At 36.8% G+C, this 27,233-nt stretch overlaps 1 protein-coding gene across 4 annotated transcripts in view; it reads right to left on the reverse strand.

Annotated features, from left to right (window-relative positions):
• Positions 1-1,768: 1,768 nt before the first annotated feature.
• The window catches only part of LOC150109570 (solute carrier family 15 member 1), a 440,305-nt gene continuing 414,840 nt past the window's right edge, over positions 1,769-27,233 (reverse strand). For all 4 annotated transcript variants that reach the window (XM_090409050.1, XM_090409043.1, XM_090409063.1 and 1 more), the window contains 2 exons: positions 4,362-4,469; positions 1,769-3,030 (listed from right to left, as the gene is read on the reverse strand). In XM_090409050.1, the coding sequence (XP_090265176.1) occupies positions 2,851-3,030; positions 4,362-4,469 (288 nt within the window). In that variant the 3' untranslated portion in view covers positions 1,769-2,850. The remainder of the gene's footprint in view (positions 3,031-4,361; positions 4,470-27,233) is intronic.

Here is a 27,233-nt window from a genome sequence, read left to right on the forward strand (position 1 = left end):
CCTCGAAAAAAAAAAAATACAATAGCACAATTAATGCCGACTTCCAGGAAATCTACCTACAACGAGGGACAGATACAATCACGCAATATCAATGAATCGATAGACACTCTTGATTACAAATATCCAAACCTGTTCTCAAACATTACAGATGCAAACGGTCGAGTAACAATGAACACTTAAGGAAATTATACAAGGGGACACGAGCTCCTTGAGGGACAATTTTTTCTTTCTTATCGTATCACATACATTCATGCTTCTCCTTGAACTATTTCTACGACCATACACCTGCCCAAAGATGAAGAAATAAACAAGATACTGCGGTCATTAACACTTCATACAATTTAAGCCACCCCTTGATGTGCCATCGGAGAAAGAATACCCCACAGCGATGTCAGCAGGTCTGGTGCTTTGATGTCCTTCCCTAAGAAGGGAGGGGAATGTTTTTATATCATTCGGTGCCTTGACTCATTGTAATAAGAGCAAGGTCCACAATGATGCAACATCGAGTAACTGGTACTTGAAATACAAGTGGAATAGGAGGGAAGTTATTCATCGATCTCCCAGAAGTGGTACAATTTTCTTTAATAATTCTGGCAATAACTGACCAGTCATTCATACGGACGGATACATTTGAATGGTTGTGTATTTCATGAAACATTTCAGGGTTACATTCCGATTTCAACAAGAAGGACTTCAAGTTCATAACTATTTAATTGAAGCAGCCTTTGCCAATCCAATCAAGAAAGACGCCTACACTGTTTTATCCTTTCAGAAGCACCAAAACAAAGAAAGAAAGAAGCACGCATGCTATTTCTTCTTTTCCTGCTTACTGGTCCATTCGACATTACACCGACGATTTATTGGAGGTGGAAACCGTACGGAACACGGCGGGAGTCAAACGCTTTACGGATCCTCCCCCACTCGTATATAGCAGCGGTATGCCAGAGGTTAATAGAGGTGAGTTGGTTAAACGAATCGAGGATACCAAACGGCGCCGTCTCTTTCGTTCCTACGATCTCAAAACGGGGTTATGCCCTTACTAATATCTTCGGCGCTGTCATTCGTTGACCGTCCATCTTCCACCCCCCCTCCCCCACCAACAGACTTTCCAGTAGGGATAAATGGCATAAAGAACTGGTGGTCAGTTGCTGTTGCCCTTAGAGTAACAATTTTTCAGTCCCCCACCCCCGGCCAAAAAAAATAAACGTTTTTGGAAGGAGGTGTAGACACGAGGTTTACTAGTCGAAAAGAGAAACTCGTCGCTTTTCTTTTTAAAATCGAACTATATCCTTTATTTCCAACCAATTCTCGAAATGAGGGAGATGACTGGAAAATTGGCGAGATGTTTCACAGGATGGTTGAATTCACGTTCGAATTGAGGATATATGTGAAGAGTGAAGGAGAAAGGAACCAACATATGCGGGTATTACAATTCCGAACACGGGATAGTAGTTTAACTTACCAACCTTACACGAAGTTCTTATCTTGTTTTGAAGATTAAGATTAATTGCCGTCTGCATTTTGGACGTGCTTTGCATGATGAATCATTTTTGAATACACAGGGAAAAACCAAATACAAAGAAAACTGGCTACAACAAAGGAAGTTTTAATTTGAGTAAATGCTTGAAATCATTAAGTTTTCCGTGTTAAGAGACAATAGAGGCTGTAGCAATTTCAAAATTTGCAGACCAATCAGTGGCGATGATGGAAGGAAACAGCTTTTTTTTAGCTGTGCTAACCGAATGGTTACAAATTTCAACAAACGAACAACATTTCAAAATTTTATTCGTCAATATATTTCATTCACGTACACAGTTCTTTTTCCGATCCAAAAGGAAATCATGATAATTATATAAGTAATAAATTGACAGGAAAAATTAAGCTCGCTTTGAAATTTATTCCACGAAATTTAATAAAAATCAACAAATCCGATATTATAAACAGGAATGCTTATTTAGGGACTGTTCTATAAATTATTATTTTTTAGAATCTTTGATTCTAAAATGATAAAGCAAAAAAAAAATATTTACAAATTATTCAGTTTTCTTTAACAAAAAATCGGGTGGAATATTTATTTATTTATAAATTATTTAAGGGCGCCTACTTTAAATAAATTATTTTTAATCGGGTAATAAATCCATAAAATATCACAGAAACATTTTATCAAAAATATTTATCACCGGGAAATTTAAAATATTTCTTTTATAATTACAATTATTTCTCCCTCTGAGAAAAATCTCGTCAATAGTACCTGTTGCAAAGTGATCCCTGAATATATTTAGAAAATCATTATTTTATTTTATTTTTTTCAAAAATAACTATTACTGTTTAAGTTAGTCCAAGTCTTGCAACAAACATGGTCTTCCTTAATCTCTCATCACGTATCATCATTTTGTTTGTGGACAAACATGGACGGGATGATAAAAACATTTACGTCAGTAAAAAAAAACAAAACAAAAAACAAACAAAAAAAAAACAGGAAGGCCGAAAATCTCTCTGTCTGTCCATTGTCGAAAATCTGCCACATCGTCCGAAAAATGGAATGATACAATTACTCAGGATATCTTAACAAGCCGAATACCTGATTTGCAGAACATCTAGAACAGTTCTTCGTTTCTGCGTGTTCAAATTCTGTACAAGATGCCAGAAACAAATTGTGTCATGGAGAAAGCACAGTTTGTTATGCACATTTAGAGACAACAGATGCCTGTCACACGCACACGAAAACATGATGGTACGTTAGCAGGAGCTACTGCATACAAATGTATACCGTGATTGCTCGAATGTTGAATGCATGAAACAGACAGAAACCACATCTTGGCACATCGGAATCAAATAAGATTTCCAGTATCACAGTTTTGTATCTTCTTTAAAGGTAGGATTAGCGATTCCTTTTTCGTTTATCATCGGAGGGGAGTGTTCCAAAGAGGAATCCTCGTCAACAGTGACATACGTGTAGAAGAACGCCATGACGGTGAAGACGATCATATCCAAACCCATCAAACCAGCAAACATGAAGAACTCTGAGGACTGAAATAAAAAATAAATTCATATTAAGTCTTATCCTCGCAGATTTTTCTTTGTTTCTAGTTATATCAAAACGATAAAAGGAAAAAAAAAATCAGGAGCGGGAGAATGATCTCATTTTAAAACAGTGTGTAATTTCGATGGCTTTTCTACATTATCCCGATGTCAAACTCATCCTTACAGCATTTCCTGCAGATCTAGTAAGAAAGATAATGTCTGCCCTTTGAGTGTTTCCCCATCCTACATATCCCCGCACAAAGACACCTTAAAGGGGTGGACAAAACTGTCCAACAATGGTTGCAAAGGTTCCCCTTAATTCTTTCTGTCAGTAGCGGTATCAATGAGAAAATTAGCTCTGCCGCTAAATCTTCTAACAGTCTACCTTACGCCCCCATTCCTTCTAACCTCCGCCTACCGACAATAGGGTCAAAGCATCTTGACACACCGACAGGCGGGCAACGCTCAAACTATGGCAATCCAGTTTCCCCCCGGAACCCAGAATGCAATTAGTTGGCGGTCCAGCGGGCCTAGCTTCTCATTAAGTGCAGACTACGTCGGTCAAAAGAAAGACAGGTTGGGTGAAGTGAGGGGGGGGGGGGCTACACCGGGTTTAAGGTTACGTCGATAAACGGAAGAACAGGTAGCCAGGCCGCCGCACAAAAATAGCAACCAGTAGGTGGGATTGGAATTTCGCTGCAGGTAAAAGAGGGGGAGGAAGGAATATTGTGACAAATGAAACGCGCAATTTATAATCGCCTACCCTCCCTGCTCTTTGCAGCAGTTGCCACTTATTTCACCCCTTCAAATACCCCAAAAATTAAGTAAATAAAAATGGAAAAAAAAAAAGGTTAAGATAATCGAATAAGGCATGATTAAAGATTAGATCGGTTAAAAAATTTCAATTATGATACTCGTAACACATTAAAACAATAGTATCGTGGAACCATCCCTCAATTTATCACCTTGCGTCTAATTTAGTAATTTCTGGCTCTAAATTCCTCCTAAATGTATTTAAGTTGCTACTTTGTTCATTTTCAACCTTAAATGATTCCATAATTTTAATTGAGAATTAGCCTAACGTGCAAACCCTGTAGAATTCAATGGGTAGATTTTTCCCTCCCTTCTCATTAATATAATAGCGTTTTTATCCCCACCCCCAAAGATAATCAATTCTGTTACGCCTTTCTATTATGTTTTACAAGCGCGATTAAATGCCATCACAAAATGAATTTTCTTTTTAAAAATTATCTTAAAACACAATTGCCCCATTCTTCGATATGAAACAGATTACTTAGCATTTATTTATATTTTTAATATTTTCTATAAACACTTACTTGGGTATCTAACAAACTCAACTTTGCAGCCAGTACCACAATCAGATTACCAAAAGCAACCGTCAATAGCCACGCCGCCTGCAGGACAGATTTCATACTTTTGGGAGACTGAAAAGAAATAATTTTGTGAATTAGAGCTTTTTTTTTTTTTAATCAGCAAAGATTTTTCTGAACAAAGTGTCATTTTTTACATTTTGAGACTGCTATTTAATATCTTGACCTAATGAACCTATTCTGTTAAGGGGAAGTACACATATTTAATTTATAAAGTTTTAAGGCAATTTAAAATCATATACTCGTTTGCAAACTACTATATTAGGACAATTCATAAATCTAAACTGTAATTGAAAGTCGAGAGAATCTTTTGCTAAATGTAAAAAAAAAAAAAAAAGTTTTTACCACTTTGGGGTCAACTGCCATTCTGCTGAACGCATGTTTCGCATTTAGAATCGCATACCAAAGTGTACGAGGGTTGAGTCATTCTGGAAACAGTTTCAGATTCGACTGCATCATTTTTTTTTGCTAAGGGAAAGAGGCAGCGGCGACGCAAGGGATTTTCTTATTATCTGGGTTGAGAATGTACCTTACTTTATGACACATAACGGTTCATTCGTAGCCGACAGCGTTTTGGTTAAAAACGTACAAGAATTCGAATCCACTCAAAGACGCGAGAACATTTTCTAACCGAGAAGTCCCCCTCCCTCATAAAGAAAGACTGATTTTTCACAAATAGATAAACGAGCTTGAGAACGCGTGGGATCAACGCCCATAATATAGCCGGTCGAGTGGTCAGCATATCCGCTCTCCGACCAAAAAGGCTGCGGATTCGAATTCCGCCGTGGGCATGGATATTGCGATTGTCTGTGAAAGTGGTGGGCGGTAGATGGCGTTGGTGTAGATGATGATGGTAATTGCGATTCGTTGTAGTTGATGGATTGAGTGGTAGAGATAGAGAACTGTAGAGTACGTGCCCTCCCTCGATGAGTCTTTGAACTCCTGGAGGGATCACGTAATAATAATAATAATAATATTAACACCTGGTTAATGCTTTCCGTTATCTCAGAGTCAATTATACAAAACCACACTCAAAAAAAAAAAAAAAAAAAAAAGCATGAATAAATAAAAATTAACTTAAATAAATAACCAACAGGGAAATAATGATGGCGGTAAGTTTACTAGCAAAACATTAATCCATCACTTAGCAGGGCGAATTGCTCTGCTGACCACCTTCCGTTTGATGATTAACTCAAAATTAGGGACCGCAAAAACTCAACTTTCCGTCCTATTATCTATAGCAGCAGAAGATGCCACTGATGTACAATTAATTGGGAATGTTAATTTAGAATTCCAAATTGAAATTTCCTTCTAACGGGTGGAATTCAGTAGACATTTTTTAGACAGAACTAAGTTTTTTTTTTATTCATGCTGCCGTTTGTTAATTGAGCTCTACGTGTATATAAGAAGGAAAACATTATGTAATAAATAGTTTTTATTTATTAAAAGAAAAATGTGGTATGCAAAACCGCTTTGAACCTTGCACTACCCTTCTTTATCGTAATAACGTTTCGCTTTTCTAGTTTGAAATCTTGTAATTTCATATCCGCCCAGTATGTACGAAAGAAAAAGTGGCTCTTGAGTACAGAATATGGCATTGAACATATTCAACATAAATAATGAACGAATTGCAGGGCTGCCAATGCGGGGGGCAAAAACATTGCAATATGGAACTGTCGAACGCTGGATGAAAGCCTTTCTTACTGGTCGTCCCACCATTGAGAAAACTAATTTACCTTCCCACCACAAATGAACATAGGTGGGTTATCAACCAGGTCCGGAAGCTGAGAGTGGTTAGAATGTTGTGTTACGTCTGTCGCCGTTTGCATATCAGAAAGATCACAGTAAGCTGAGTCCATCGCTTGGAATCAGCCTACTGACAACAAAAGATTATACTCAGATCGGCCACAAAGAGGGTGAAGCTTTATCTATCCTATCCTAAGAACCGGAACTGAATCATCAAGTCACAAGTAACATCAAGGTGATCCGCCATTAGTTACAAGAAAAAAATGAAAAACTCTCGGGCAAAAATCAATCAAACAAAGAACGTTAATTGTTGTCTATCACAGTGAGAGCATTCTCCTTCGGCATTTGGAAAAGGACAACAGTTTCATTCTGCTACCAAAGGATGAAACAGTTCAAGCCTAGCACTACTATTCGTTTCCTTAGTACTGTAGTCAAAATTGCAAATGAAGACATTGGAGGGCCACCCCACTCCTTGTCATTTGTTCCGCCAAGCAACAGAACCTGTCAAGCGACTTCTGAACCGATGGAAGAGGAAGCATTTCAGTATTCGTCCCGCTCTACTAAAAGGAGTCCCCCGTGACTTTGATTCCTTTACCAAAATAAAATAAAGTATCATCACTACTCCACCAATCATTGGGTTGAAGGAGAGAAGAAGACTAAAATAAAAGTACCTCTACAAAGTAGCTGTTTTCAGCAGAAATGAGACATATTACTCGCCAAAGACTGGTGGCTTGAGGATATGCTGAAATACTTTCGGGATTGCCATGCCTTTTAAACAACTTCAAATTATGTAATATTTATTCCCACGGCACTAAATATGCTACGATTTACAACTACTGCGGAGTGACTGACATTAATAATGAAATTACGAATACAATTATCATTACAAAGTGACCGATGACAAAGAGAAACGTTGGACAGGAATTTGACAATTCTATAGGCAAGACTGCCAATATGAACAGTCCTGCTCTAGACCTATATAACTGTCTCAAAGCGTAATCAATTTGTGAACCTTTGGCAAACCATAGAACATATCACCTACATCCTGAGAGGCTTAACATGATATGTCTTGAGTTTTTTTTTTTTTTAAACTGCTACTTTGAATCTAACAGATCAAGCAAGTTCATACATGAAAAAGACCAAGGACTGTCTCTCAAAAACTAAAGATTTAAGACTCGATCCTTCTGATATCATGGAATAACATCACCTGCCTATTCAAGAATATACTTCGTTTGACTCTCTCTGGAAAATTTATCAAGATCTTCTTACAACAATGTATAGTTATGCATATCTGTACTTAATTCACGATGTTTCACCTGAAGGAATAAAGTTTATAAATATGATGAAGGAACCGCCATGGGCAGTCGATTATCCTCTATTATAGCAACTATGTTTAGGAGCATTTAGAAGAAAAGTTCTACGCTCAATGCATCCACAACTATCCTTATGGAACCAGTACGCATGTTGACAATTTCTTTTTTTTTCGTATCGAAACATACCATTAAGATTTGCAAGTATTCGAAAAATCAATCTCTCTACTGGGATTAAATTTATTCCAGCAAACGAATAATAAGCAGTTTCATCTTTTCTAGATGCTCGTCTGTAATGTGAAATGGAGTTTCTTTTATATGCGTAAGTCTTTTGCATATCACCCATTCCTAAAATAAGACGTCAAGTCTTTGTTAACAAGAGCTGATAAAACACATGCTGTAACGAGGCACTTCGTCCAAAACGAAATACGAAGCAAACAATATATTTAAATGGCTACATTCAAAAGGAGAGATCTGTGGAAGTTTCAGCTCATTGTCACCTTCAAATCCCCGCAGCTGTTGTTCCCTCTCTTTATCTCACAAGCGCGCTTCTTTATCAGCTAATTGGTAATTAAGGTCTATGTTTTTTGAATAACTATCTTACTTCAAACAGGCCTTTCAGATTTATACTAACTCCATAAAGAGGCCCCAAGACCTCTAACACAACAGTTTAGTGCGTAGGTAAGTGGTTAAGGAGAAAGAATGAATCTACTAACAATAACATCCGAGCACCAGTGCTATATCAGACTATAAAAATGAAATATCCGTTAACCAGTTTAGTTAGTTAAATATTCTATTATTGCATATGATCGTGTTTTTCTTCACGGGAATGATCGGAAATGCGACATGTGTTCTCAGCGATTTCTCCAAATCTTCCTTTCTTTGGAAAGATCGGAAATAAAATTCTCATTTAAAAAAATGAGAATTTTTAAATCAAAAATGCGAAGCTCTTTTACTGCTTCCCCTACTCCCAGGTATAAGAAGAGTGAGCTGGTCCAGACCCCCCCTCCCCCTTTCTCTCAACATACAAACAAAACAACTATTACTACATATTGAACTGGCAGTTTGACATTTCAAATGATTTCATTAAACACGTATGAATTTGACAATGTATCTGTGTGAAGAAGAAATTTCAACGCAAAATTAAAAAATAAACTTTCATATGAGTGATTATTTTTATTATTACTATTTTTAGTAATAATAAAAATACTTTTTTTTGGTGACAATTATTTGGGAGTAATCACAATCATTATTAGTATCATAGACAGACTGAGTTACACAATCGGAAATCAGCTCTAGATATCAACCAACGATAATTTTTTTCAAACCATGCAGTCCTCCTGCAGGGTGGTAGTTTCATGCAGATCTAATTTTCTACCACCTAAAAATATCAACAAGAATCTTAAAATTTATAGCGCTTCATAGGTTCAGTCTGATGCAGCGGTAAGGGATCCTGTCACTACCGTATGAGAACTCTTAGGACTCTAGAAAAACTGACAAACAGACCAGGGAACACGCATAATTAGCAGACATTCCGGAGATTAAAATAAACCATCTTATCCTAACATTAGGTTCAAGAAAGCCAAATGACTTGGCAATAACAGGTCAGCTAATAAATGGAAGATACGATGAGTTAAAGGAGAACTGGCAATGATAATCTTCAAGAAATCATGCGCGCATTTAACATCAATAAGTTGGGATGGATAGAATTACAGCCGAAGAAACTAAGGCTATGAGGTCAATATTGTCGTTATTCAAATGTGTGTTCTATGGCCGGTTAGCCTGCTTTGTGGAATGAAAAATTCAACTCTTTCGCATGAGATCGTTACTTGAAAAGTCCCTATATAGGTCTCATCCGTCCAAGACAGGATTCAAACCTAATCTTTCCAAAAGAAGTACGAATGTAGTTCACATGACTGCACACACTGAAGGCGTTCAAACATCGAGAAACGACCATTTCTTGTTATTAATGCTATTTTCAAGATGGCGAAAATAAGCACCTGATCAAAATTATATGTTTACAATAAAGTTTATAATCTTTCTTTGCAGATTACAGCAAACAAAATATTGTATTTTTTTCAACAGGAAGGTGCATAAATCGTCTAATCATCGGTCAAACTCTTCGTGGCACCGATCACTTTTCTTGCAACGAGTGCTTATCGCTTTAAACACATTTGATACGTGTTTATAACTATGGTTCCGTGTCCTGTCATAAAGATAAACTTGCTAATACACAAACATGGGCACTTCTCCAACACGTTAATACTGCCAAAAACCTGTCTCTGCATCCCACACTTCCCAATTCCATCAGCACTTTGCAAGGTCAGAGTAGCTGTAAATCATAATTATTTCCTCTCGGCTATCTTCACCTCTCATCTCTCGTCAATCTGACATAATGAAGAACGCCTACGCCAGATCCTCCCTCCTGTGGGGTTATTTTAACCTTACAGGAAGAGGCGGGAGCAATTGGAAAGAGAGAAGGAAAAAAAAAACGTCGTAAGAAGAACAAACTTTACTTAAGTAATTTACATTTGATCTCCTCTGAAAAGAACCAAAAAAAAGAAAAAAAAGCATATCGAGGTCACTACAGATTCCGACAACAGGCGGGGACCTCTTAATGACCCAGAAATAGCCATGCAGTGACAGGTTATCCGTAGTACTGAATTACGTGATTTAATAGTGATAACGCGATTACAACCTTGCACTGTCGTCGCCTCATTACCAAGAAAAGAAAAAAAATCAGCCATTAAGTTGTTTTTAATTCTAAAATTTCCTAATCCTTAAGGAAATTTGTTAATGAAATATCACTAATATGATGGCGCTAGGTATCAATTGTGCTTTAGCACCGTTTACTTTTTATTAGTGAAAATTAATTTCGTTAGGTTTTTATCTCTGAATCAGACGTCTGTAATGTACGTCATGTGACGTCAGCGTTGTTATCGGAAAGCTGCAAGTTGGATTACATTAACGTGAAATTAGCAAAAGATTTGTGAAAAGTGCCACGAAACCAATTACGTACAGACAAAACAATTAAGCAATAAGCTACTGCCTGTAGAATATCATCATACACACTTCGAGATGGACATTTTTAACGAAGTTTGATTTCTTTTCCAAGTTTATTCTTTATTCCACAGCAAATAACAGGGAAATCATTTCTTCCCTTATTTTAGAAATGTAATACACAATGTGGTATTTACATTTACTCAGTATATTTGCTTATGTGATCTAAAACAACATTATAACGAAAATCAAAAGCAACACATTTATGACAGACTGTGTCATAAATTATGCTCAGTGGTAGAGCATAATAGCACGAAACATATTGTTACTCTATGTAAACTTGAAATTGCTCCCCTCCCATTGCAAACATCCACATATAGTCTGTTGCCATTCCTCATTATTAAACAAGAAATCAAAGCTGAATAATTCAGAAATTGTATCGTTAACCATAACATCAAAGTAATTCAATAATAGAAATAAATAAATAAATGTTTTAATGTCTTTTCACTTCCCGAAGGGAGCTGACAGTATTCTTTTAGCCTTATTATTATTATTATTTTTTTTTTTGGAAATCGGTAGGTTCTCGTTTACAGTTCGTACCACTGCCACAGACAGTGCAATGTGTTAAGCGAAGTCCATGACATATATCAGTTATTACCATTAACCGTATAATATTTATAACTACTCTATATTACAAAAAAAAAAAAAAAAAAAAAAAAAAAAACGCTTCCTTAATTAAGGGGATACTTCAATTTGCAATAGCTAATGAAATAAACTGGAAGTATTCAGAAAATGATCAATCCGCGTGTTAAAATAATTACAAAAGCAGTTTGGAAGTGGATCCTGAAAAAGACGGGGGATGGTTGCTTGCAATTATGGCAGAAGCAGCTAAGGCTATGAATCCAGTGCATTGGATTCATTGCGTAAACTCCAATCTTCCAGTTTACTATCAGATGAAAAAAAAAAAAAAAAATCCTTCTAAAGGTTCTTCGCGTCCTTGACGGGTTTCGATTTCTGGTCTTTTAAAACCAGAGAGAATCATCAATACTGACTGAGCTGCGGAGGCTCAAGTGACGGGGAGAGTTCTCTTACAGTATGATTTTCCTCTAGATTACAGTAATACACTGATGGCTTTCTTTCGGTATTCGTGAGACGTGCCAATTTCTTTTTGAAAAGCAATGCTTTGAAAGCTGTAATGAGAAGTCTGTTTTTAGGATGGTGAATGTCATATTATTAAATGTAATCTTTTCTTTTCCAGTTGCTACGAGAACACTCTTTCGTTGTAACGAGTGTTTCTGCTTTTCCGAATCATGTAAATAAATAAAATACATTTGGACGTGACCAGCAACGCAGGAGAAAGCAACACTATAGTTTCCCCTACAAAGAATCAGCGAGTATTTATTCACTTCTGCAGGTAGAAAATGCAGTCATTTGTTTGCAAACAACTAAGTTGCATGGCACGAAGTCCAGCGCTGTTAACATTTTATAGCAACCCTACACCACGGAAGTTACAAAATCTATAGGAGTGAGCCGCGTATGGTCAAATCGCACAAATACTCGTGACTGAGACCACTTAAACTCATTACATTACAGTATGTCTAATTTTCCCACCGGAACATTCTTTTCTTTACGGAACATGTACACTTCACGCAGACACTATACAGTATGTTAAGAAATAAACGTGATTTAAAGTTAAAAAAGTCAAGCTGTAAATCAAGGAGGGGGGTGCTAATAAGAACGTTACTGATAGGCTTTACAATTTAACTTTTCACTTTAAGATAAGCAAGAGGGGGATGAAATTATCTGTTCTTAAGATGTTCAGCGCGCACGAAAGAAACAAAAATTCACGTAGTCCCGAAATTTCTGAGACACTTCTGCTTTTCGAGTGGTTTACTGAGAAAAGTGGGCCTCGGAGTCCGCATAGAAAGACCTAAACGATAAAAGGCAAAGAAGCAGAACTGGCACAACTTAAACATTGAAGGTTTAAGCGAGAAACTGCAGTACATTACTTAAGATTTAGAGTATACGCAAAAACCGAGATATATATCCAGTGGAAATGCTGAAAAGATGTGAGAAGCACCATCAGTAATATTCTGTTACGAATATCAGCGTGGCAGAAAAATTTTAAATGGACATTTTTAACTTTCCGGTTGTCTATTTGATAACAAATATTCGCGATAACCAGTAGTCTGGTTATGGGTAGTTTTTTGGAACACTCCGCGTTTGTAGCTCAACGATGCACTCTGGATGGGAAGACTTTGGTTTGAATCTCGTCTAACACCAGAAGAACAAGAACTTTTATAAGAGTTTTCAAACTAAAGATGAGTTAGTCAGTCTCGTACGGAAGTGAAAGGGTTATTCCTCCAGCAAAACAGGCAAATTGGCCAGAAGAACACACGCAATTTATAGCATCACAGAGAGAGAGAGTCTTCATAGCCTTTACTGTTTCGGTTTTCATCCCAAAGAACAACAAACCTGACAGCTGTGAAGTCTCGTCAAAACAGAGCTCCTTGTATATTTGTAGTATCACAAATTTGAAAACCCTTTTATAAGGTACTATTACTAAATGATACAAAGAATGTAGTCATCTCACTATTATTCTGTTCAAGTAAACTTTTTGACCGCATCCGAAATTCGTCAACTCGCCCATGTATATCAGTCATGACCAGAATGTCTAGCAACATATACTGGAGTTTTCCATTCTATTTTTATTACGTAATACAAACTGGAAATGCCTTTATGATTTGCCCATCATGTCACACGAACCAACATGTTTGGACAATAGAACATTACTGTAATTTGAAGGATGAGTTACATTCTCTGTAACTTCATTTTCGAAGCAATATCTTGCCGTTCCTTTGAAATAATTATAAAAGCTTTTAGGAGCAGCAAACGGACTAAACATTCAAAATTAGATGGTACTCTCATTTGATATTCACTAAAGAGAATTTTGAATGGAATGAAATGCTTTATAGCATGGTGAATGATACTTTTGAGTTATAACGAAGTAGTAAACAAAACTAGATATACATATCACGTGACTGATACTTATTAGTGGCAAGCGGAAGCACAATTTGTATAAGACAACCACTCATATGTCAAACAGTCATATTAAAATATGTTCGCTTTAAGCCAAAGCAACTATAAGACGACAATATCACTGAGTGATGAGAACACGGAAAAATGTTTATTTTGTGAATACTGTTTATCTTTTCCTCCTATTTTTCCTGTTGTTTAATTGCCGAACTCGTTAAGCTTGAGAACAGACTTAAAAAAAATAACTAGAAAAGTCATATTTCGTCCTTGGCCCACCCACAGTTATGTCATACTACAGCTTCTGAAATTCTCCGGGATAGAATTACAAAAAATAAATTACCTCACCTGAAATGCTTTCCATCTCAGTGAGTGCAACTACATGCAGATTGTGATGTTCGCTTCTTTCCATCGCACAATATTCTGCAAAATCTTCTCTTTCTCTCTCTCTCTTAACATAAAAAGAAAAGAAGAGTCTGAAAAGTAGATGAATTTCATCTACTATCTAAACATATTCACAAACAACCATGTGCACTTCGAATCCAATCTGTTGGTTGGAGAGCGGAGACGCTATGCAATCGGCATCCAGGTTTTCAGTTTACACTTCTCATTTAGCAATAAAAATTCTTAAAAAAAAAATTATTTTTTTTCTTAATTTGGTGTACAACTTCACATGCACTAAACCACAAAATAAACCGTTCATTATCTCAGCTGCAATATTAAAAGCACGTGCGCACGCGCTCATAGCACAGCGGAATAGCTCAGTTGGCCGAGTTTTATCTAACAGAATTTTGTGTGTGTGTTTAACACAGAAAATCTGGTTTATAAGAAGACGAGTTTCAAGCTTCTTATAAACCTAATACAGTGACTGGCTGGTTCGTATTCAATGTCCTAATGATCCTTCGCTAATACTATTCAAAGAGGCTTTAATGACCAAAACTTACGATTTCGGACATTCACATAACTAGTGGGTTAACATTTGTCGACCTCCAGCCGATTTTAATACAAGGAATCCTACCGATTTTAAAATGAAATAAGGAAAACCACTTATACCAATACTGCTTATCCCTTATTTTGTAGCAGCGCTTTTTCATGACTGTGGATAAACTGACGGAGAACACGTGAACACCATGGTGCGCAAAGTCGAGAAACATGGATTTTCGCAACTACCACATACCTCACTAGCTCGCAAATTAATCTGTGTCATTTCTCAAAAGACACCTGAATGGAACCCGCCAAACTTTCCTTCCCGATTTACGCTCACACGTAGATCCACACTTCACCGTGTGCAGGCGTTCGACACCTTCTTGCTGTTTGCTTGCTTTGAGGGACGAAAACCCGAGTTTCCGGGAGGGAAAACCCGCCGCCTCCTTATGAGACCAGCTAAAGGTTCCTCATGCTATAGACAGGATTCGAACCCTGGTCTTTCCAACCAAAGGGCTCGTCTAAACCAACTCAGCTATAGAGGCTCAGCTTCCATTAACAAATCAACTGCATTTTAATATGCATTCTTTTTTTTGGTAATTTGATGAGAGACAAAAAACACTCGAGTTTCTAGGAAGAAATATCATTTCAGCATCATATAAGACCGGCTAACTCGCCTTTAGAGGAAAGTATAAATGAATATTATTGATGAGGTGGTAGATGGGATCCGAACGTAAGTCATTCTAACCAAATAGCACAATCCCTCTTCTCGGAACTGTTGTACTGTGAAGACTTAATAAACAGTGAAATAGTACTAAGAAACCTGTTCATTGAAGAAGCGGAGGAAAACTCTAAAGTAGTTGGTTCTTCCGTTACTTATCGTCTCCTAACAGTATATGAAAGAGCCTCCATAGCTCATCTGGCTCAGTTGGTTTCGACAAAGCCCTTTGGTCAGAAAGATCTGGGTTCGAGTCCCGTCTATGACGTGAGGAAACCATTATCAGGTCTTTTCATTCAAATGGTGAGTTAGCCAGGCTCATATGCATATGGAGGATTTTTTTCCCTCCAGGAAACCCAGTTTTTCATCCCTCAGGATGTTTTCACGAGGCAAACTGACCTCGTGCATGCACAACACCTATCTACAGGTAAGAAAGGCAACAGGAAACTACTATGCCTATAATAATAATTCCCTAGTAATGTAGCATTGCTATCCTACCAACTACTGACTTAGGGAAAAGCACAATAGTATAAAAGAGCTAAGCGGTTCAAATGAATAATAATAATAAGTCACGTAATTAAATGATTTCTTTCTCTCTGTCGTCTTCCTTCCCGGTTAAAACTCAAATATTATATATATTGCAAAGTATTATTTAATAGTTCACAAAGCCTATAGTAGTCGATTCAATCGATGAAAAAACAAAAAGGTACAAAAATAATTTACATCTAATAATTGGAGTTAAAAACTCTTTCATTAAAATCTATTTAAAGACCATGTACACAATAATTCTTTATCGAGTATGGCCAAACAAGACTATTTCCAACTTTACATTAAAATTCACAAGCTCCACAACTTGTCGCAGGAATGAAAAGTAACCACTCATTTTTATTAAACTAATTTTTTCTTTGTCTTACATATTTCTAATATTTCGATTTTTTCTATGCATTTTTGTTTTGCTTTAATCAACGTTATTATTAGGTACGGTAAAGAGACCGCCTGAGTTAAATCAACTGTACTTTAGAATAATTCTTGCGTGAACGAATCTCTCGAAACATGAATATGAAACAATTCTCATAAAGTCCCTACTCTCGAGTGAGGACCATATGGATCGTTCTTCATTCGATGGTACGTACGTATTAACTTATACCAAGCTAGCTAGCCGCATGGATGGCTTATTCGCTTGAACAACCAACAAACCATGAGCTCGAATCATACCATGGGTATGGATGGTCGTGAATGTCTTCAGGTGGTAGATGTGACTAGAGGTCTAACTGGCTTAAAAACAGTTCTGTATTTAGTCTCCAGAGTATTTTTTCGGATTACCTACCTCTCAGAACCTCCACGGTACGGATGTACTATAGGATTACAATATCTTAGTTGTGATTCACATATATGAAAACTTACGTACATTTCTCAAATAACTTTCCCGTTCAAGCAGGTCACCTAATCATGGGAACCCCTCCCTCTTTATCACTACCTCAACACGCTAAAAATCGGATCCTACAAGTTGACAACTTAGTTTTCATTTTCACTCCTGCTCCCATATACCAAATGCAGCACTGGATTAACTGGTTTTGAGAAGTGCCAGACTCGCAGCCAGCTATTGTGATAACTTTATATTGACGTAAGTAGCACTCTGTTGACCAGAGTTCCAATAAATACGTTTCTAGCATTCTCATAATCTTTGATTTCTAGAATTTATAGCCAGACAGATGTGACCCAACTAGCACTGAAGTGTCAAACTGTTTTTGCACTAGGATGGGGTGGGCCATTTCTTTTGACTTTTCCAGAATGGATTCTTCATTAGGATAGATTTCTTGTTCATTTATAAAACTCGTTAGAAAAATATTGAGCTGGCTTACCATTACCTGAGTCTTTATTCTCTTCGAATAGTAGTGAAAATGCTGAAGAATATATAAAAACATGGAAGTTGACGCCAGGGATGCAGTTAACTTAGTTTCAGATTTTTAATAGAATTTATTTTCGCTGTAAAAGCTTTTTCCAACGACGAGGTTTTCACAAACAAAAAGATGTTTTCAAACTTTTAAAACAGTTAAAATTAGATTTTAACAATAACGCATATTTCGCGAATATGCAATAATTTTCTTTATATTTGTGGTCATAATTAAAACTGATTTCAGATGTTGCTTAACGTTGCTATTTCAGATATTTGGATTTTTTTTTTTTTTCAATCGATTCTGGTGCGTTCACTTAATTCTGGAAAATTATTTCTATCCTTAACTGTATATCGGCTATCTTATAGTCTGACTATCTTTCTGTGGCTCGTGCACCAAAAACCACCCTTTCTCCATGCTATCCAGAAGAGAGAAATGCGTTTGAATGATAGTCTCATCTCTCACACTGACTAACTGCAACCCACTCTCTCACAAGCGTTCTGTTTCGATCCTGAGCCCTTTCTATTTTCATGTAAGTTGGTTCAGCTGTTCTGCTGAACCAGCTTACATTTTTCCTCTAAAGCCTGTAAAAACACACACGCAGCTTTATTCAACATGCATTCGCAATACAACTCCCAAACTTGCTAAATTAGTTTCTTGTTCTCTTGGTCTTTGTCAATATTGAGTTACTGAATTCTGCAAGATTACAACATCCAAATGTTCAGGAAACGTATCAATAGATAGGTTTCTTTTTTTTTTTTTTCTTTTTCTTCTTCCCAAAGAAGTAATCTATTGGTATTTTCGCCACTGTTGTGCTATAGGTTTTGCAACTTCTCGTATTAGAATTAATATATTAAAAACAAGAAATCCAGCACTAGAAAAATGGCTTTGAAAATTGTTCTCAGCGACCTTGCCATAAAGCCGACCATGCATATTTTATTTAAATTGTGCTACATATGCTTACTAGTATGCGCAGAGCAGTGGCGCATCCAGAGGAGTGGGGGGGGGGGGGGGGGGGGGGTAAGGGACCCTGGCACCCCCAAAGAAAAAAAAAATCCTAGAAATTTTCCAAAAATCTTTTCCTAATTAAAATTCCTTTTTTTTTTATTTATTTATGTTGTGTCGTGTCTTCTATTTCTGTACTACTTATGAATTACCGATCATTGCAGATGCTCAGTTATAGGCCGTATGCGATGCGTAGTATGTATTCAGAAATCGTCTACTCAACTCACCCCCCCCCCCCCCCCCAAGATTAAATTCTGAGCACCCCACTGGCGCAGAGTTCCAATGACCCAGTCATAATGCATGAGAAACTAAACTACCAGGAATATGTTGTAGCCAATCTACACGAAGGAGAGAGAAAAAACGGTAGGAGAAAACGAAAAAAAAAGAGGAGAAAAAAGCGCGTTTTGTAGTTTTTATATGGTTCTCAAAACCAAAGGTAGGTTTAAATTGAACAATCTCATTATGAAACATATAATTTAAAACAAATCCAGTACTTATGGATAATTTTTAAAGATCCCGAATTTTATTAAAATATGGTAAGCTAGGATAATTGAGTGCATATATACAAGATCCTTACAATAGAATTCGAAGGCATTGACTTTCCTCAAGAAAAAAAAAAAAAAAGATGCATCAGGATTCGAAACAAAAAGTTTACTTTGGCAACTCAAACTAATGTGCTGATACATCCTAGTAGAGTTCGCAAATTCATAAAATTCCAACAGTCCGATGTGCTATTTCAGAATGAAGTGTGTATTGGGAACATCTGAAATATACCATCAAATCAGAACCCGGATCTTTTTTAATCGGCCATGGAAAAGAGGCAGAAGGGATTAATAAATGTCCTACTGACTATTCACGTTCCTTTTTACCAGACAACACGTTTTTAGTTTCTTAAAAACAAGCCACTACATCCCATAATTATTAATAGATAACACAGAGAATTGGTTCACAAGCTTTTCGGCAGCAGCTAAATTCCCATTGATTTTTTGTCAGAAGTTGACTGTATATTCAAATGAACAATCATATGGAACGTAAACACGAAATTAGGTACCAACATATTAAATATAACATAGGTTTGCTTTGCAGGACCAGCTGGGGGAATTGCGACAGCACTCGGCTCGGAGTTTGGGGAAGAAATGTACAATACGGTGCCGTTCTGCCTATCAGACCCTTTTTTAAATTCCAAATTGTTAAATCCACTCGATTTTAGTTAACAAAACAAATTTCTTGAAATGGATCATTTGGACCTTAGAGCGCATCCCCCAGCCCCCCACCCCCACCCCCCCCCCCAAAAAAAGAAAGAAAGAAACATCATTTCATGGGAAATGAAAATCCGAAAAATCTATCCTGAGGTTCCAGTGGGTGGCATTCAGTTGCCTGGTGGAGCTACATCGTCTAGAAGACAAACATAATTTGCATTCGCACTACATGAATGCTGCTAAATAATCATTGTGATAATTCAAAACCGGATATGCATTTAATTCTCCAGGTGCACGTAAAGATCTAAGGTAAGGAGGAGGGGGGGGGGGAGGGAACCCTTTTATACCAATCCACCAAAAATACTCGCAACTGACATAATGAGGTCGCGTGCAGCAAGCCTGCGCACCTGACAGACGTAGGTAGCCAAGGAAAACACTTTTCCACCCACCGCCGAAAAGAAAAAAAGAAAGAATGTCCACTCCTCAGTCGACCTCCCTCTCACTCGCAACCTTGACGTGTGTTCCTCATGCAATTCCACCTGGTAGTTTAATTCCTAAATGGAGTGTTTCGAATCACGTGACACGTGCTTATGAGGTGAACATCATGTTATATGTCGCGGAGCAAAGGGAAGGATACAAAACTACTGCTAAGTAAATTGAACGTTTGAAGAAGGTGCCTTTTTAAGACCTAGTTTTGCGCCAATTCATGGCATGGGTTAGTGGCGCCATCTAATGGTAACCACAAAAACTACTATAATACAGCTATATTGCCTGCTTCAGTTTAGGAGTGCCCCTGTTTAAATGTCATTGGCTATTTACTCATGGGTTCTTAGGGCATTATGAGTGTAGATGTACTAAAAAGTATATGTAGCTTAAGGAATAGAAATTGCACATACCTTTTTCTGGGTGTTGTGGCTTTTCCTCTGTCTGCGATGTCGAGAACTGCAGAGTGTGTGTGTGGTGTGGAGGGGGGGGTAGGCAGTTTGGTAGAATAAGTTAGAAAAAACCCGGGTTTTTTTCGTAATATATAGTACATATACTTTTATATAGGGTGGGGAAAAAGTGAAAGGGTTAATTTTTTAAAATAAGGAGGGGGAAGGGGAAAGGTGGTTGACGGGGTGTGGACCGTTTCGACCTTATAATTCCACATATTTTCCTTCTTAGTCAGAGCTCTCACAAGCACTGTCATCTCCCAGTTTAAGACTGCATGATCATACTCACCAACTGGAGGCATAACAATCAACTCATTTATAGACATAGTCTCAGATACTATTACCAGACCAAATGTTCTTGTATGGCAAGGCCTTTTGACCATAAGCTGCTCAACATCTTCACTCAGATGCTTTCTCCTCCCTCCAGTTCCATATCCCCTTAGTTGAAATTGTCCATAGTGATAGTTTTCTTTCTGTTTATAAGATATGGCTATGCAGTTCACAGTCCTCTTCAGATGATCCTGGTTTTCACCAGCGCTCACTACGTTTTTTGTCTTATTATTATCAACAACACCTGACCTTCATGAAGTCAGAGACTCATCATGGGAGGTACTCACTATTGCATACAATGCTCATCCAACTGCGTCTTAAACTGATTCAATGTGTCCACATCCACAACACACTCAGGCAATGCATTCCACTCACTAACCACCCTCCATGCAAAGAACCTGCTTCTCACTCCTTTGCTCACACCCTCCTTATACAGTTTCCAGCAATGGCTTCTTGTTCTACTTCCTTCTCCAATTCTATGAAAAATCTCTTCCATCTATCTGATAACAACCCCTGACCAATTTATATGTCTCAATCATCCCCCCCCCCCCAGATCCTCCTGTTCACGAGGCTCTGCAACTTACATTCCCTCAATCTGTTCTCGTATTCTACATATACAGAAATAAGTTATATTTTTTTTAGTTATAATATTATAGTTATACAAATACATTCCAAAGACCACTGACTACGTTTGTGAGTAGTCAGTGGTCTTTGGAATGTATACGTAGATCAAGGTCTTATACAATGGAATCATAACCTCTCTATTTTTGCATGTCACAGTTCTCCACATCATTGTCATTATTCGATGTGATGTCTTCACAACTTGTGCAATGTGGCCCCTGAATTTCAGGTCCTTGTCCACCATCACACCTAGATCTCTCATAAAGTTTCCCCACCAAGTGTACACTTGCTTTTTTTCTCAAAACCTTACGCTTGGCAACATTGAAATGACAGTTCCACTTACCTGCCCATTCATGCAATCTATTCAAGTCCTCTTGTAAGGCATTAACATCAGTCTGACTGTACACCCCAGTTTTGCATCATCTGCAAACAGCTGGATATCACTAGTTAAACCCAACCCAATATCATTAACATACAAATTGAACAACAATGGCCCCAAAACTGACCCCTGTGGCACACCACTGGTAACCTTTCTCTTTCGAGATACTGCACCCCCATATACAACTTTCTGATACCTATCTGACAGCCAGTCACTGATCCAACACAGAAGTCTATTATCCAATCCCATCTCTTTCAATTTAATTAAGAGCTTGTCATGTGGCAGTCTATCAAAAGCCTTTGCAAAATCTAAGTACACCACTGTATATGCATCTCCTCTGTCCAAGGTATTTATCACCTTGTTATAGTACATAAGTTAGTGAAACATGATCTCCCCTTAACAAACCCATGATGATAACCACAGAGAATACTGCTGTTATCAACCCATTTCTGTATCCTACTTCTCACCAATTTCTCCAGTACCTTCACCACAACTCCAGATATACAGAGCAGCCTGTAATTTGAAGCTACAGTCTTATCACCACCTTTATACAGTGGAACAATTTTACCCTCCTTCTACTCCCTTGGAACCTGTGCTGTTGCAAAACTCTTATTAAACAGGCATGCCAATGCTACTGCCAGTTCTCCTAGAACATTCTCTTAAGATGCATGGTGATATTTGATCAAATCCTATCGCCTTATTAACATCAAGGCTATTTATTTCCTCAAATACCTCCTGCTCACTCACAATTAAGCTATCCTCTCTTATGTCCTCTACACTCAAGTTCCTCATGATTCTACCTTGATCTTGTAAATATTTATCCAACATCAAGCCTGCCACCTGAATTATTCATACTGTCAGTACCATTGGAGATCTCTATTTTGGTTGGATTTAAGTCTTCTGCAGTCATTAGCAAAACTTGCACACCTTTCCTATATTGTCCGTCCTTTTTGAATGCACTGAACCCATCACATTCTATTCTTGCAATGATATTCTCCTTCTCTGTCAGCAGGTCTCACCAAGTTCGATAATTATTGGTCCCTCTACATCTACCTATGTTAAAAATTCCTCACCTTTATTCTGCTGCTTTAGGTATTAGCATATGTGCATGCAAATCATCAACAGGATGATCAATGTTCAAGTAACATTCTTGAAACATGTCAAGTTTAAACAGGTGGCTAGCAATTTATTTTCCACTATTCATAATTTTAGTTATTCCTCAAATGATATCTTTAAGATGAAATTCAAGATGTTATTTTTTATCATTATCAACAAATACTTTTTTATTTATAAAAGAAAACTCTTTCACTGGGGTGACTCATAACATAGTCAACAGTACAAAAATGTATTCCGAAGAAAATGAAATATATAATTTTGAACAATCTAAGCACACACACTTTGTGTTTTGTACAAAAAATAGCATTGAAAGTTTCCTCATTTAACAGTAATACAAGTAGTACACAAATTATTAACAGGACAACGATATCAGAGACAAATGCTGCCCATTTGTTTTGCCTACAAAAATCAAATAGGATCTGAATAGATGCGTGTATATATACTGGATGTATATAATGGATTTTTATAACATTTTTATAATAATCATATATAAATAAATAAATAATTTATTTATTTGTTGAACCTTGTGCAACAGGTATACAGTTTTTTGCAACCTTACACATCCATTTACTCGCTGTTCTGCATGATGAAAAATTTACTCCTCACTCATCACATTTTTTACATAACTTCTGTTTTCTATTCATTCTTCTTCTTCTACACTCTAGGAACTCTCCCCCCCCCCTTTCACTGGTTCAAGCATCTTTTATATCACTTCTCTCTGCTAATCTTGCAAATTACAAGACTCAAGTAAGCCTCCATAATTAATACGGTCTAACGCGACTTCCAAAGTCTCATGATACTGCTTTAGTTTCTTACTTTTGGATTCCCTTCAGGGTCTTCTTGTCACTATAATACAAACCAGATATACAACTTTGTGCACAATAACCGGGGAACAGTCTGATCGATACCTTATATAGCGGAACAGCAAGTTTGTTGCCTGTACTTGTGAATATCTTCCTCATCATGGAGTAAGGCACTCTGTGGTATTTAACACTTTTTCACATGTCCTTGAACTTCGCTCCTACAGGTGCCTATTAGTCCTGGATACCTATCCAGATATTCTATTTAAATCCACCTCCTAAAATAAACCTTCACTCATACAGTACAAAACATTATTTTTTCACTTCAAAGTGCAAAAAAGGTCTCATCAGTTTCTTCTCTTGGCCTCAACAGTTTCTTCCCAATTTCCTCATATACTGCGAGGAAACTGGCTGGTGAAATTTCATTTTCCAGCCTGCTTCTTATATTCTTCATGTATTTGTCCATAAAACTTCTGAAATTCAGGAGTTACCTTGCAAGGTAGTAAAGGCAATTTAGAGTATTGTTGTAATGATAAGAAGGGATGGTGTACTGCAGAGATGAAGATGCTATAGGTCCATTGTGTATAAACTCTCACTATAACAAACTTATAGAGAATGAATAGTTTATTATAGTGGGTACCTTGGTATGGCAATTTTTATTTAGAATAGCACTGTATCAACAGGAGCTTGTTGTAGTGAGCAAGTCTGCCTGAATGGTGTTTGTTTAGTGAAAGTGAACTGTATATAATTTCAGTCAGAATACATCTGGATCATTTTGTTCAGATCTAGTAACTGAGAAAATTGGAGGATGTGGTAAAAAGGAGAGATCAGGCTTGTGGAACGTGAGCTATGAGGACTGAGTGAGAGAATGCAAGGTTTGTTTGATACAGGAGATGATAAGTGAGATAAGTTGTACAATACGGATCATCTCTATAATTTGCATGAAGGAGTGGTAAACACAAGAGTGAAAAGTAGACTGCTGCATGGAGAGTAGCGGATGTTAGTGCATTACTGAGAAGATGGAGAATGCACAGATAATAAATGAATTAAAGCATTACAAGATTTGTGGCACTCAAAAGTAGTCTATTCTTTTCATTCCATGAAGCGACAGTGATAATTATAATAGCAAAAAGAATGAATTATTCAACTGTACACTTTTCCTCAATTTATCCTCTTAACTCAGTATTATTTCAAATGAATTTTAATCACTCTCATGCAATAACCTTTGTCCTCATAACTAGTCATTTCTTAATATTGTTCCAAGTTGACTGCTAACAAGCTAATCATAATCACTTATCTTGCAGTTGCATATATCTATTTTAATGTAATGAAGCTTTACTTTCAACTGGCAGCTGAGCTGAAACATATATTCATACATCTTCCGAGGAAAGCATCAAATCCAACACTAACTCACACTGCTTCTATCACATGCTTTTCTATAAAGGCTATGGAGGGTTGATATTAATGTTATCCTCTGTTACATACTATTAGCTGAGAGATCTGAGGATGACAATGGACAAAGAGCTCAAGTTCAAAGATGATCTTTTTTGCATGGATCTATTTAGGAACTAGGCTCTTGTCCTTAAATTTAGAGGAGTTCCACAAGTAAGAACAGTCCTAATATCATCATGCCAGAATAACAGCTTCTGCAATGACATTTTTAAATAATAATGTCGTACCTGAAAGTGCATATAATATTTTAATAATTAAGTAATTCTTTACAGTTTGAATAATATCTAGCTGTTGTCATCAATCCAAGGAACATCATACAAAAACAAGAAATGATAAAAACTAAATACCAAACAAAAGCGTGATTATGTGCATACATTTAAATAAAATTTAAGTTCTGAGTTTTAAATGATGGCTAGTGTTGTAAGTATTTGCATATGTTGCATGTTGTGCTATTGGCATTAATTCTTTCTGTTCCAGAAATGTATTGGCTAGTGAAACCAATTTCTTCATTTCATAAAGATGTGTAAGGTGGATGATCAAACTAGCTTAAATTTAAGCCATCATTATAGTTAAGAAGTATTTTATTGCTGCTAAAACTGCTTCAAGGAAAAAGATGAAGAGAAGTCTTAAGAGGCATGTCAATTCAGCAGCATCCATTTCTTTCATAATAAATGTTGATCACTATGATCAACATTTATTATTAAAAAATTATGGAAACAACTCCAAGGATGAAACAACCCTCCCCTTGCCCACACTGGGGTATACTGGATCCATTTGCACCTTTAACTTACCATATATTGGTGAGACTGGACACACAATTCCAATCTGTAAAGAACACAAACAACACATCAAATTTAAGAATTTTGGTAAGGTAGGCCTCTTGGATTAAGCTCTTAACACCCTACACCAAACTGACTGGAAAGGTATCTGTTCCTTACATCATAAAAAAAATCCGGTAAAAACATTCTAAATTCAAGGAAGCCTGTGAATTTTAATCAACCATCCTAATCTAAACAATAATGGTGTCATAAAATCCTAAGAATTTGGATTACACACATTCAGCCCTTAATGGCCACCATCTATATTGTTTTTGCTCTAATTTATCTCTGAATAATTATGTGAGAGCACAATGCTCTCTAGCATAATATATCTCTTAATGATTTGCAACCAAATAACTGGATGCTAGCTTTGATATAGTAAGTTTTTTTTCCACTAGAGGCCAGGCCAGTAGTGTTAACAGTTCACTAAGTTAGCGACTTTAGCGTATGATGCAAATTGCAATATAGCTTATTTCTTGGTGTGTGTGTATGGATATATGTATGTATACCCAAGATGTATACCTTGACATGAAGATCAAAATGCTGGGCAATTATTTTGGTTTATATTAAATTGGAGTTATACTATAATATGGTGGTTGTTGCTATAATTTTTTTATAATGAATTTAGCAGAAACTTATCTATGAAAATACCTACAGAATAGACATTTAAAAAATATCTGTGAGGAGGGAGGTCACTGATTAATTGGACTACCATTTTTATTCTAAGACTGGTCATATTTGTTATGGAAGTGAAACACAGTGTCCTTTGCCATTTAGTAGTGGCAAAGGACACTACTTTTTTTTTTTTTTTGGAGACTCAAGAGACTATGTGTGACGTGTTTGTGCCAGGAAAGGATAGAGGGGTATAAGTTAGCCCCAACACAAAAATCTGATCTTGTCTAGAAATCTGAGTATTATCAAAGATCATTATTATTATTGTTACTGAACACTCCCTTGAGGGTACATATCAAGAAGTTGATGATGACAGTTATTATTATTATTGCACAAACATCTCCATGGAGTCCTAAGAATCACCGTGGGAGGCCCAAACTATCAACATGATATCTATCATACCTTCATTAACAACACATTTGGTCCCCCAGACCAAATATCCTTCAAGGGCATGTTCACCTACACTGCATGTAAGAAGTGGGTAAGAAAGCATGGTAACAGCCATTTCATAGAGAAGGTATACATTTGTAAAAGTAATACCTACCAGAACTTCATTTTGAAAAGAGATCACACCATGAGAAGGTGCATTTGGCTAGGATGTGATATATGTTGTGCATTGCTAATGAGCCAAATGAGCTAAATGCACTATGTTCAGTTACTACAGCAGGATTCCTGGTGCATATACCTCTACAATACTAAGGTAATATAGGTGCTTAACTTTCTGTGGGAATCTAGTAAAAAAAAGTTGAAAGTATTATATAAGCAAAAGGACATTAAGACTGTGTTGTGTCACTTTTAGAAGAATTTATAACATTTGAAAAATTAAGTAATAACTCTGATTAAGGTTCTTGAGAATTTGTTTCAATAA

Source organism: Typopeltis vanoorti, chromosome 2 (assembly GCF_054136105.1).
Source record: "Typopeltis vanoorti isolate ZY-2024b chromosome 2, IOZ_Tvanoo_1.0, whole genome shotgun sequence".
Lineage (NCBI taxonomy): Eukaryota > Metazoa > Arthropoda > Arachnida > Uropygi > Thelyphonidae > Typopeltis > Typopeltis vanoorti.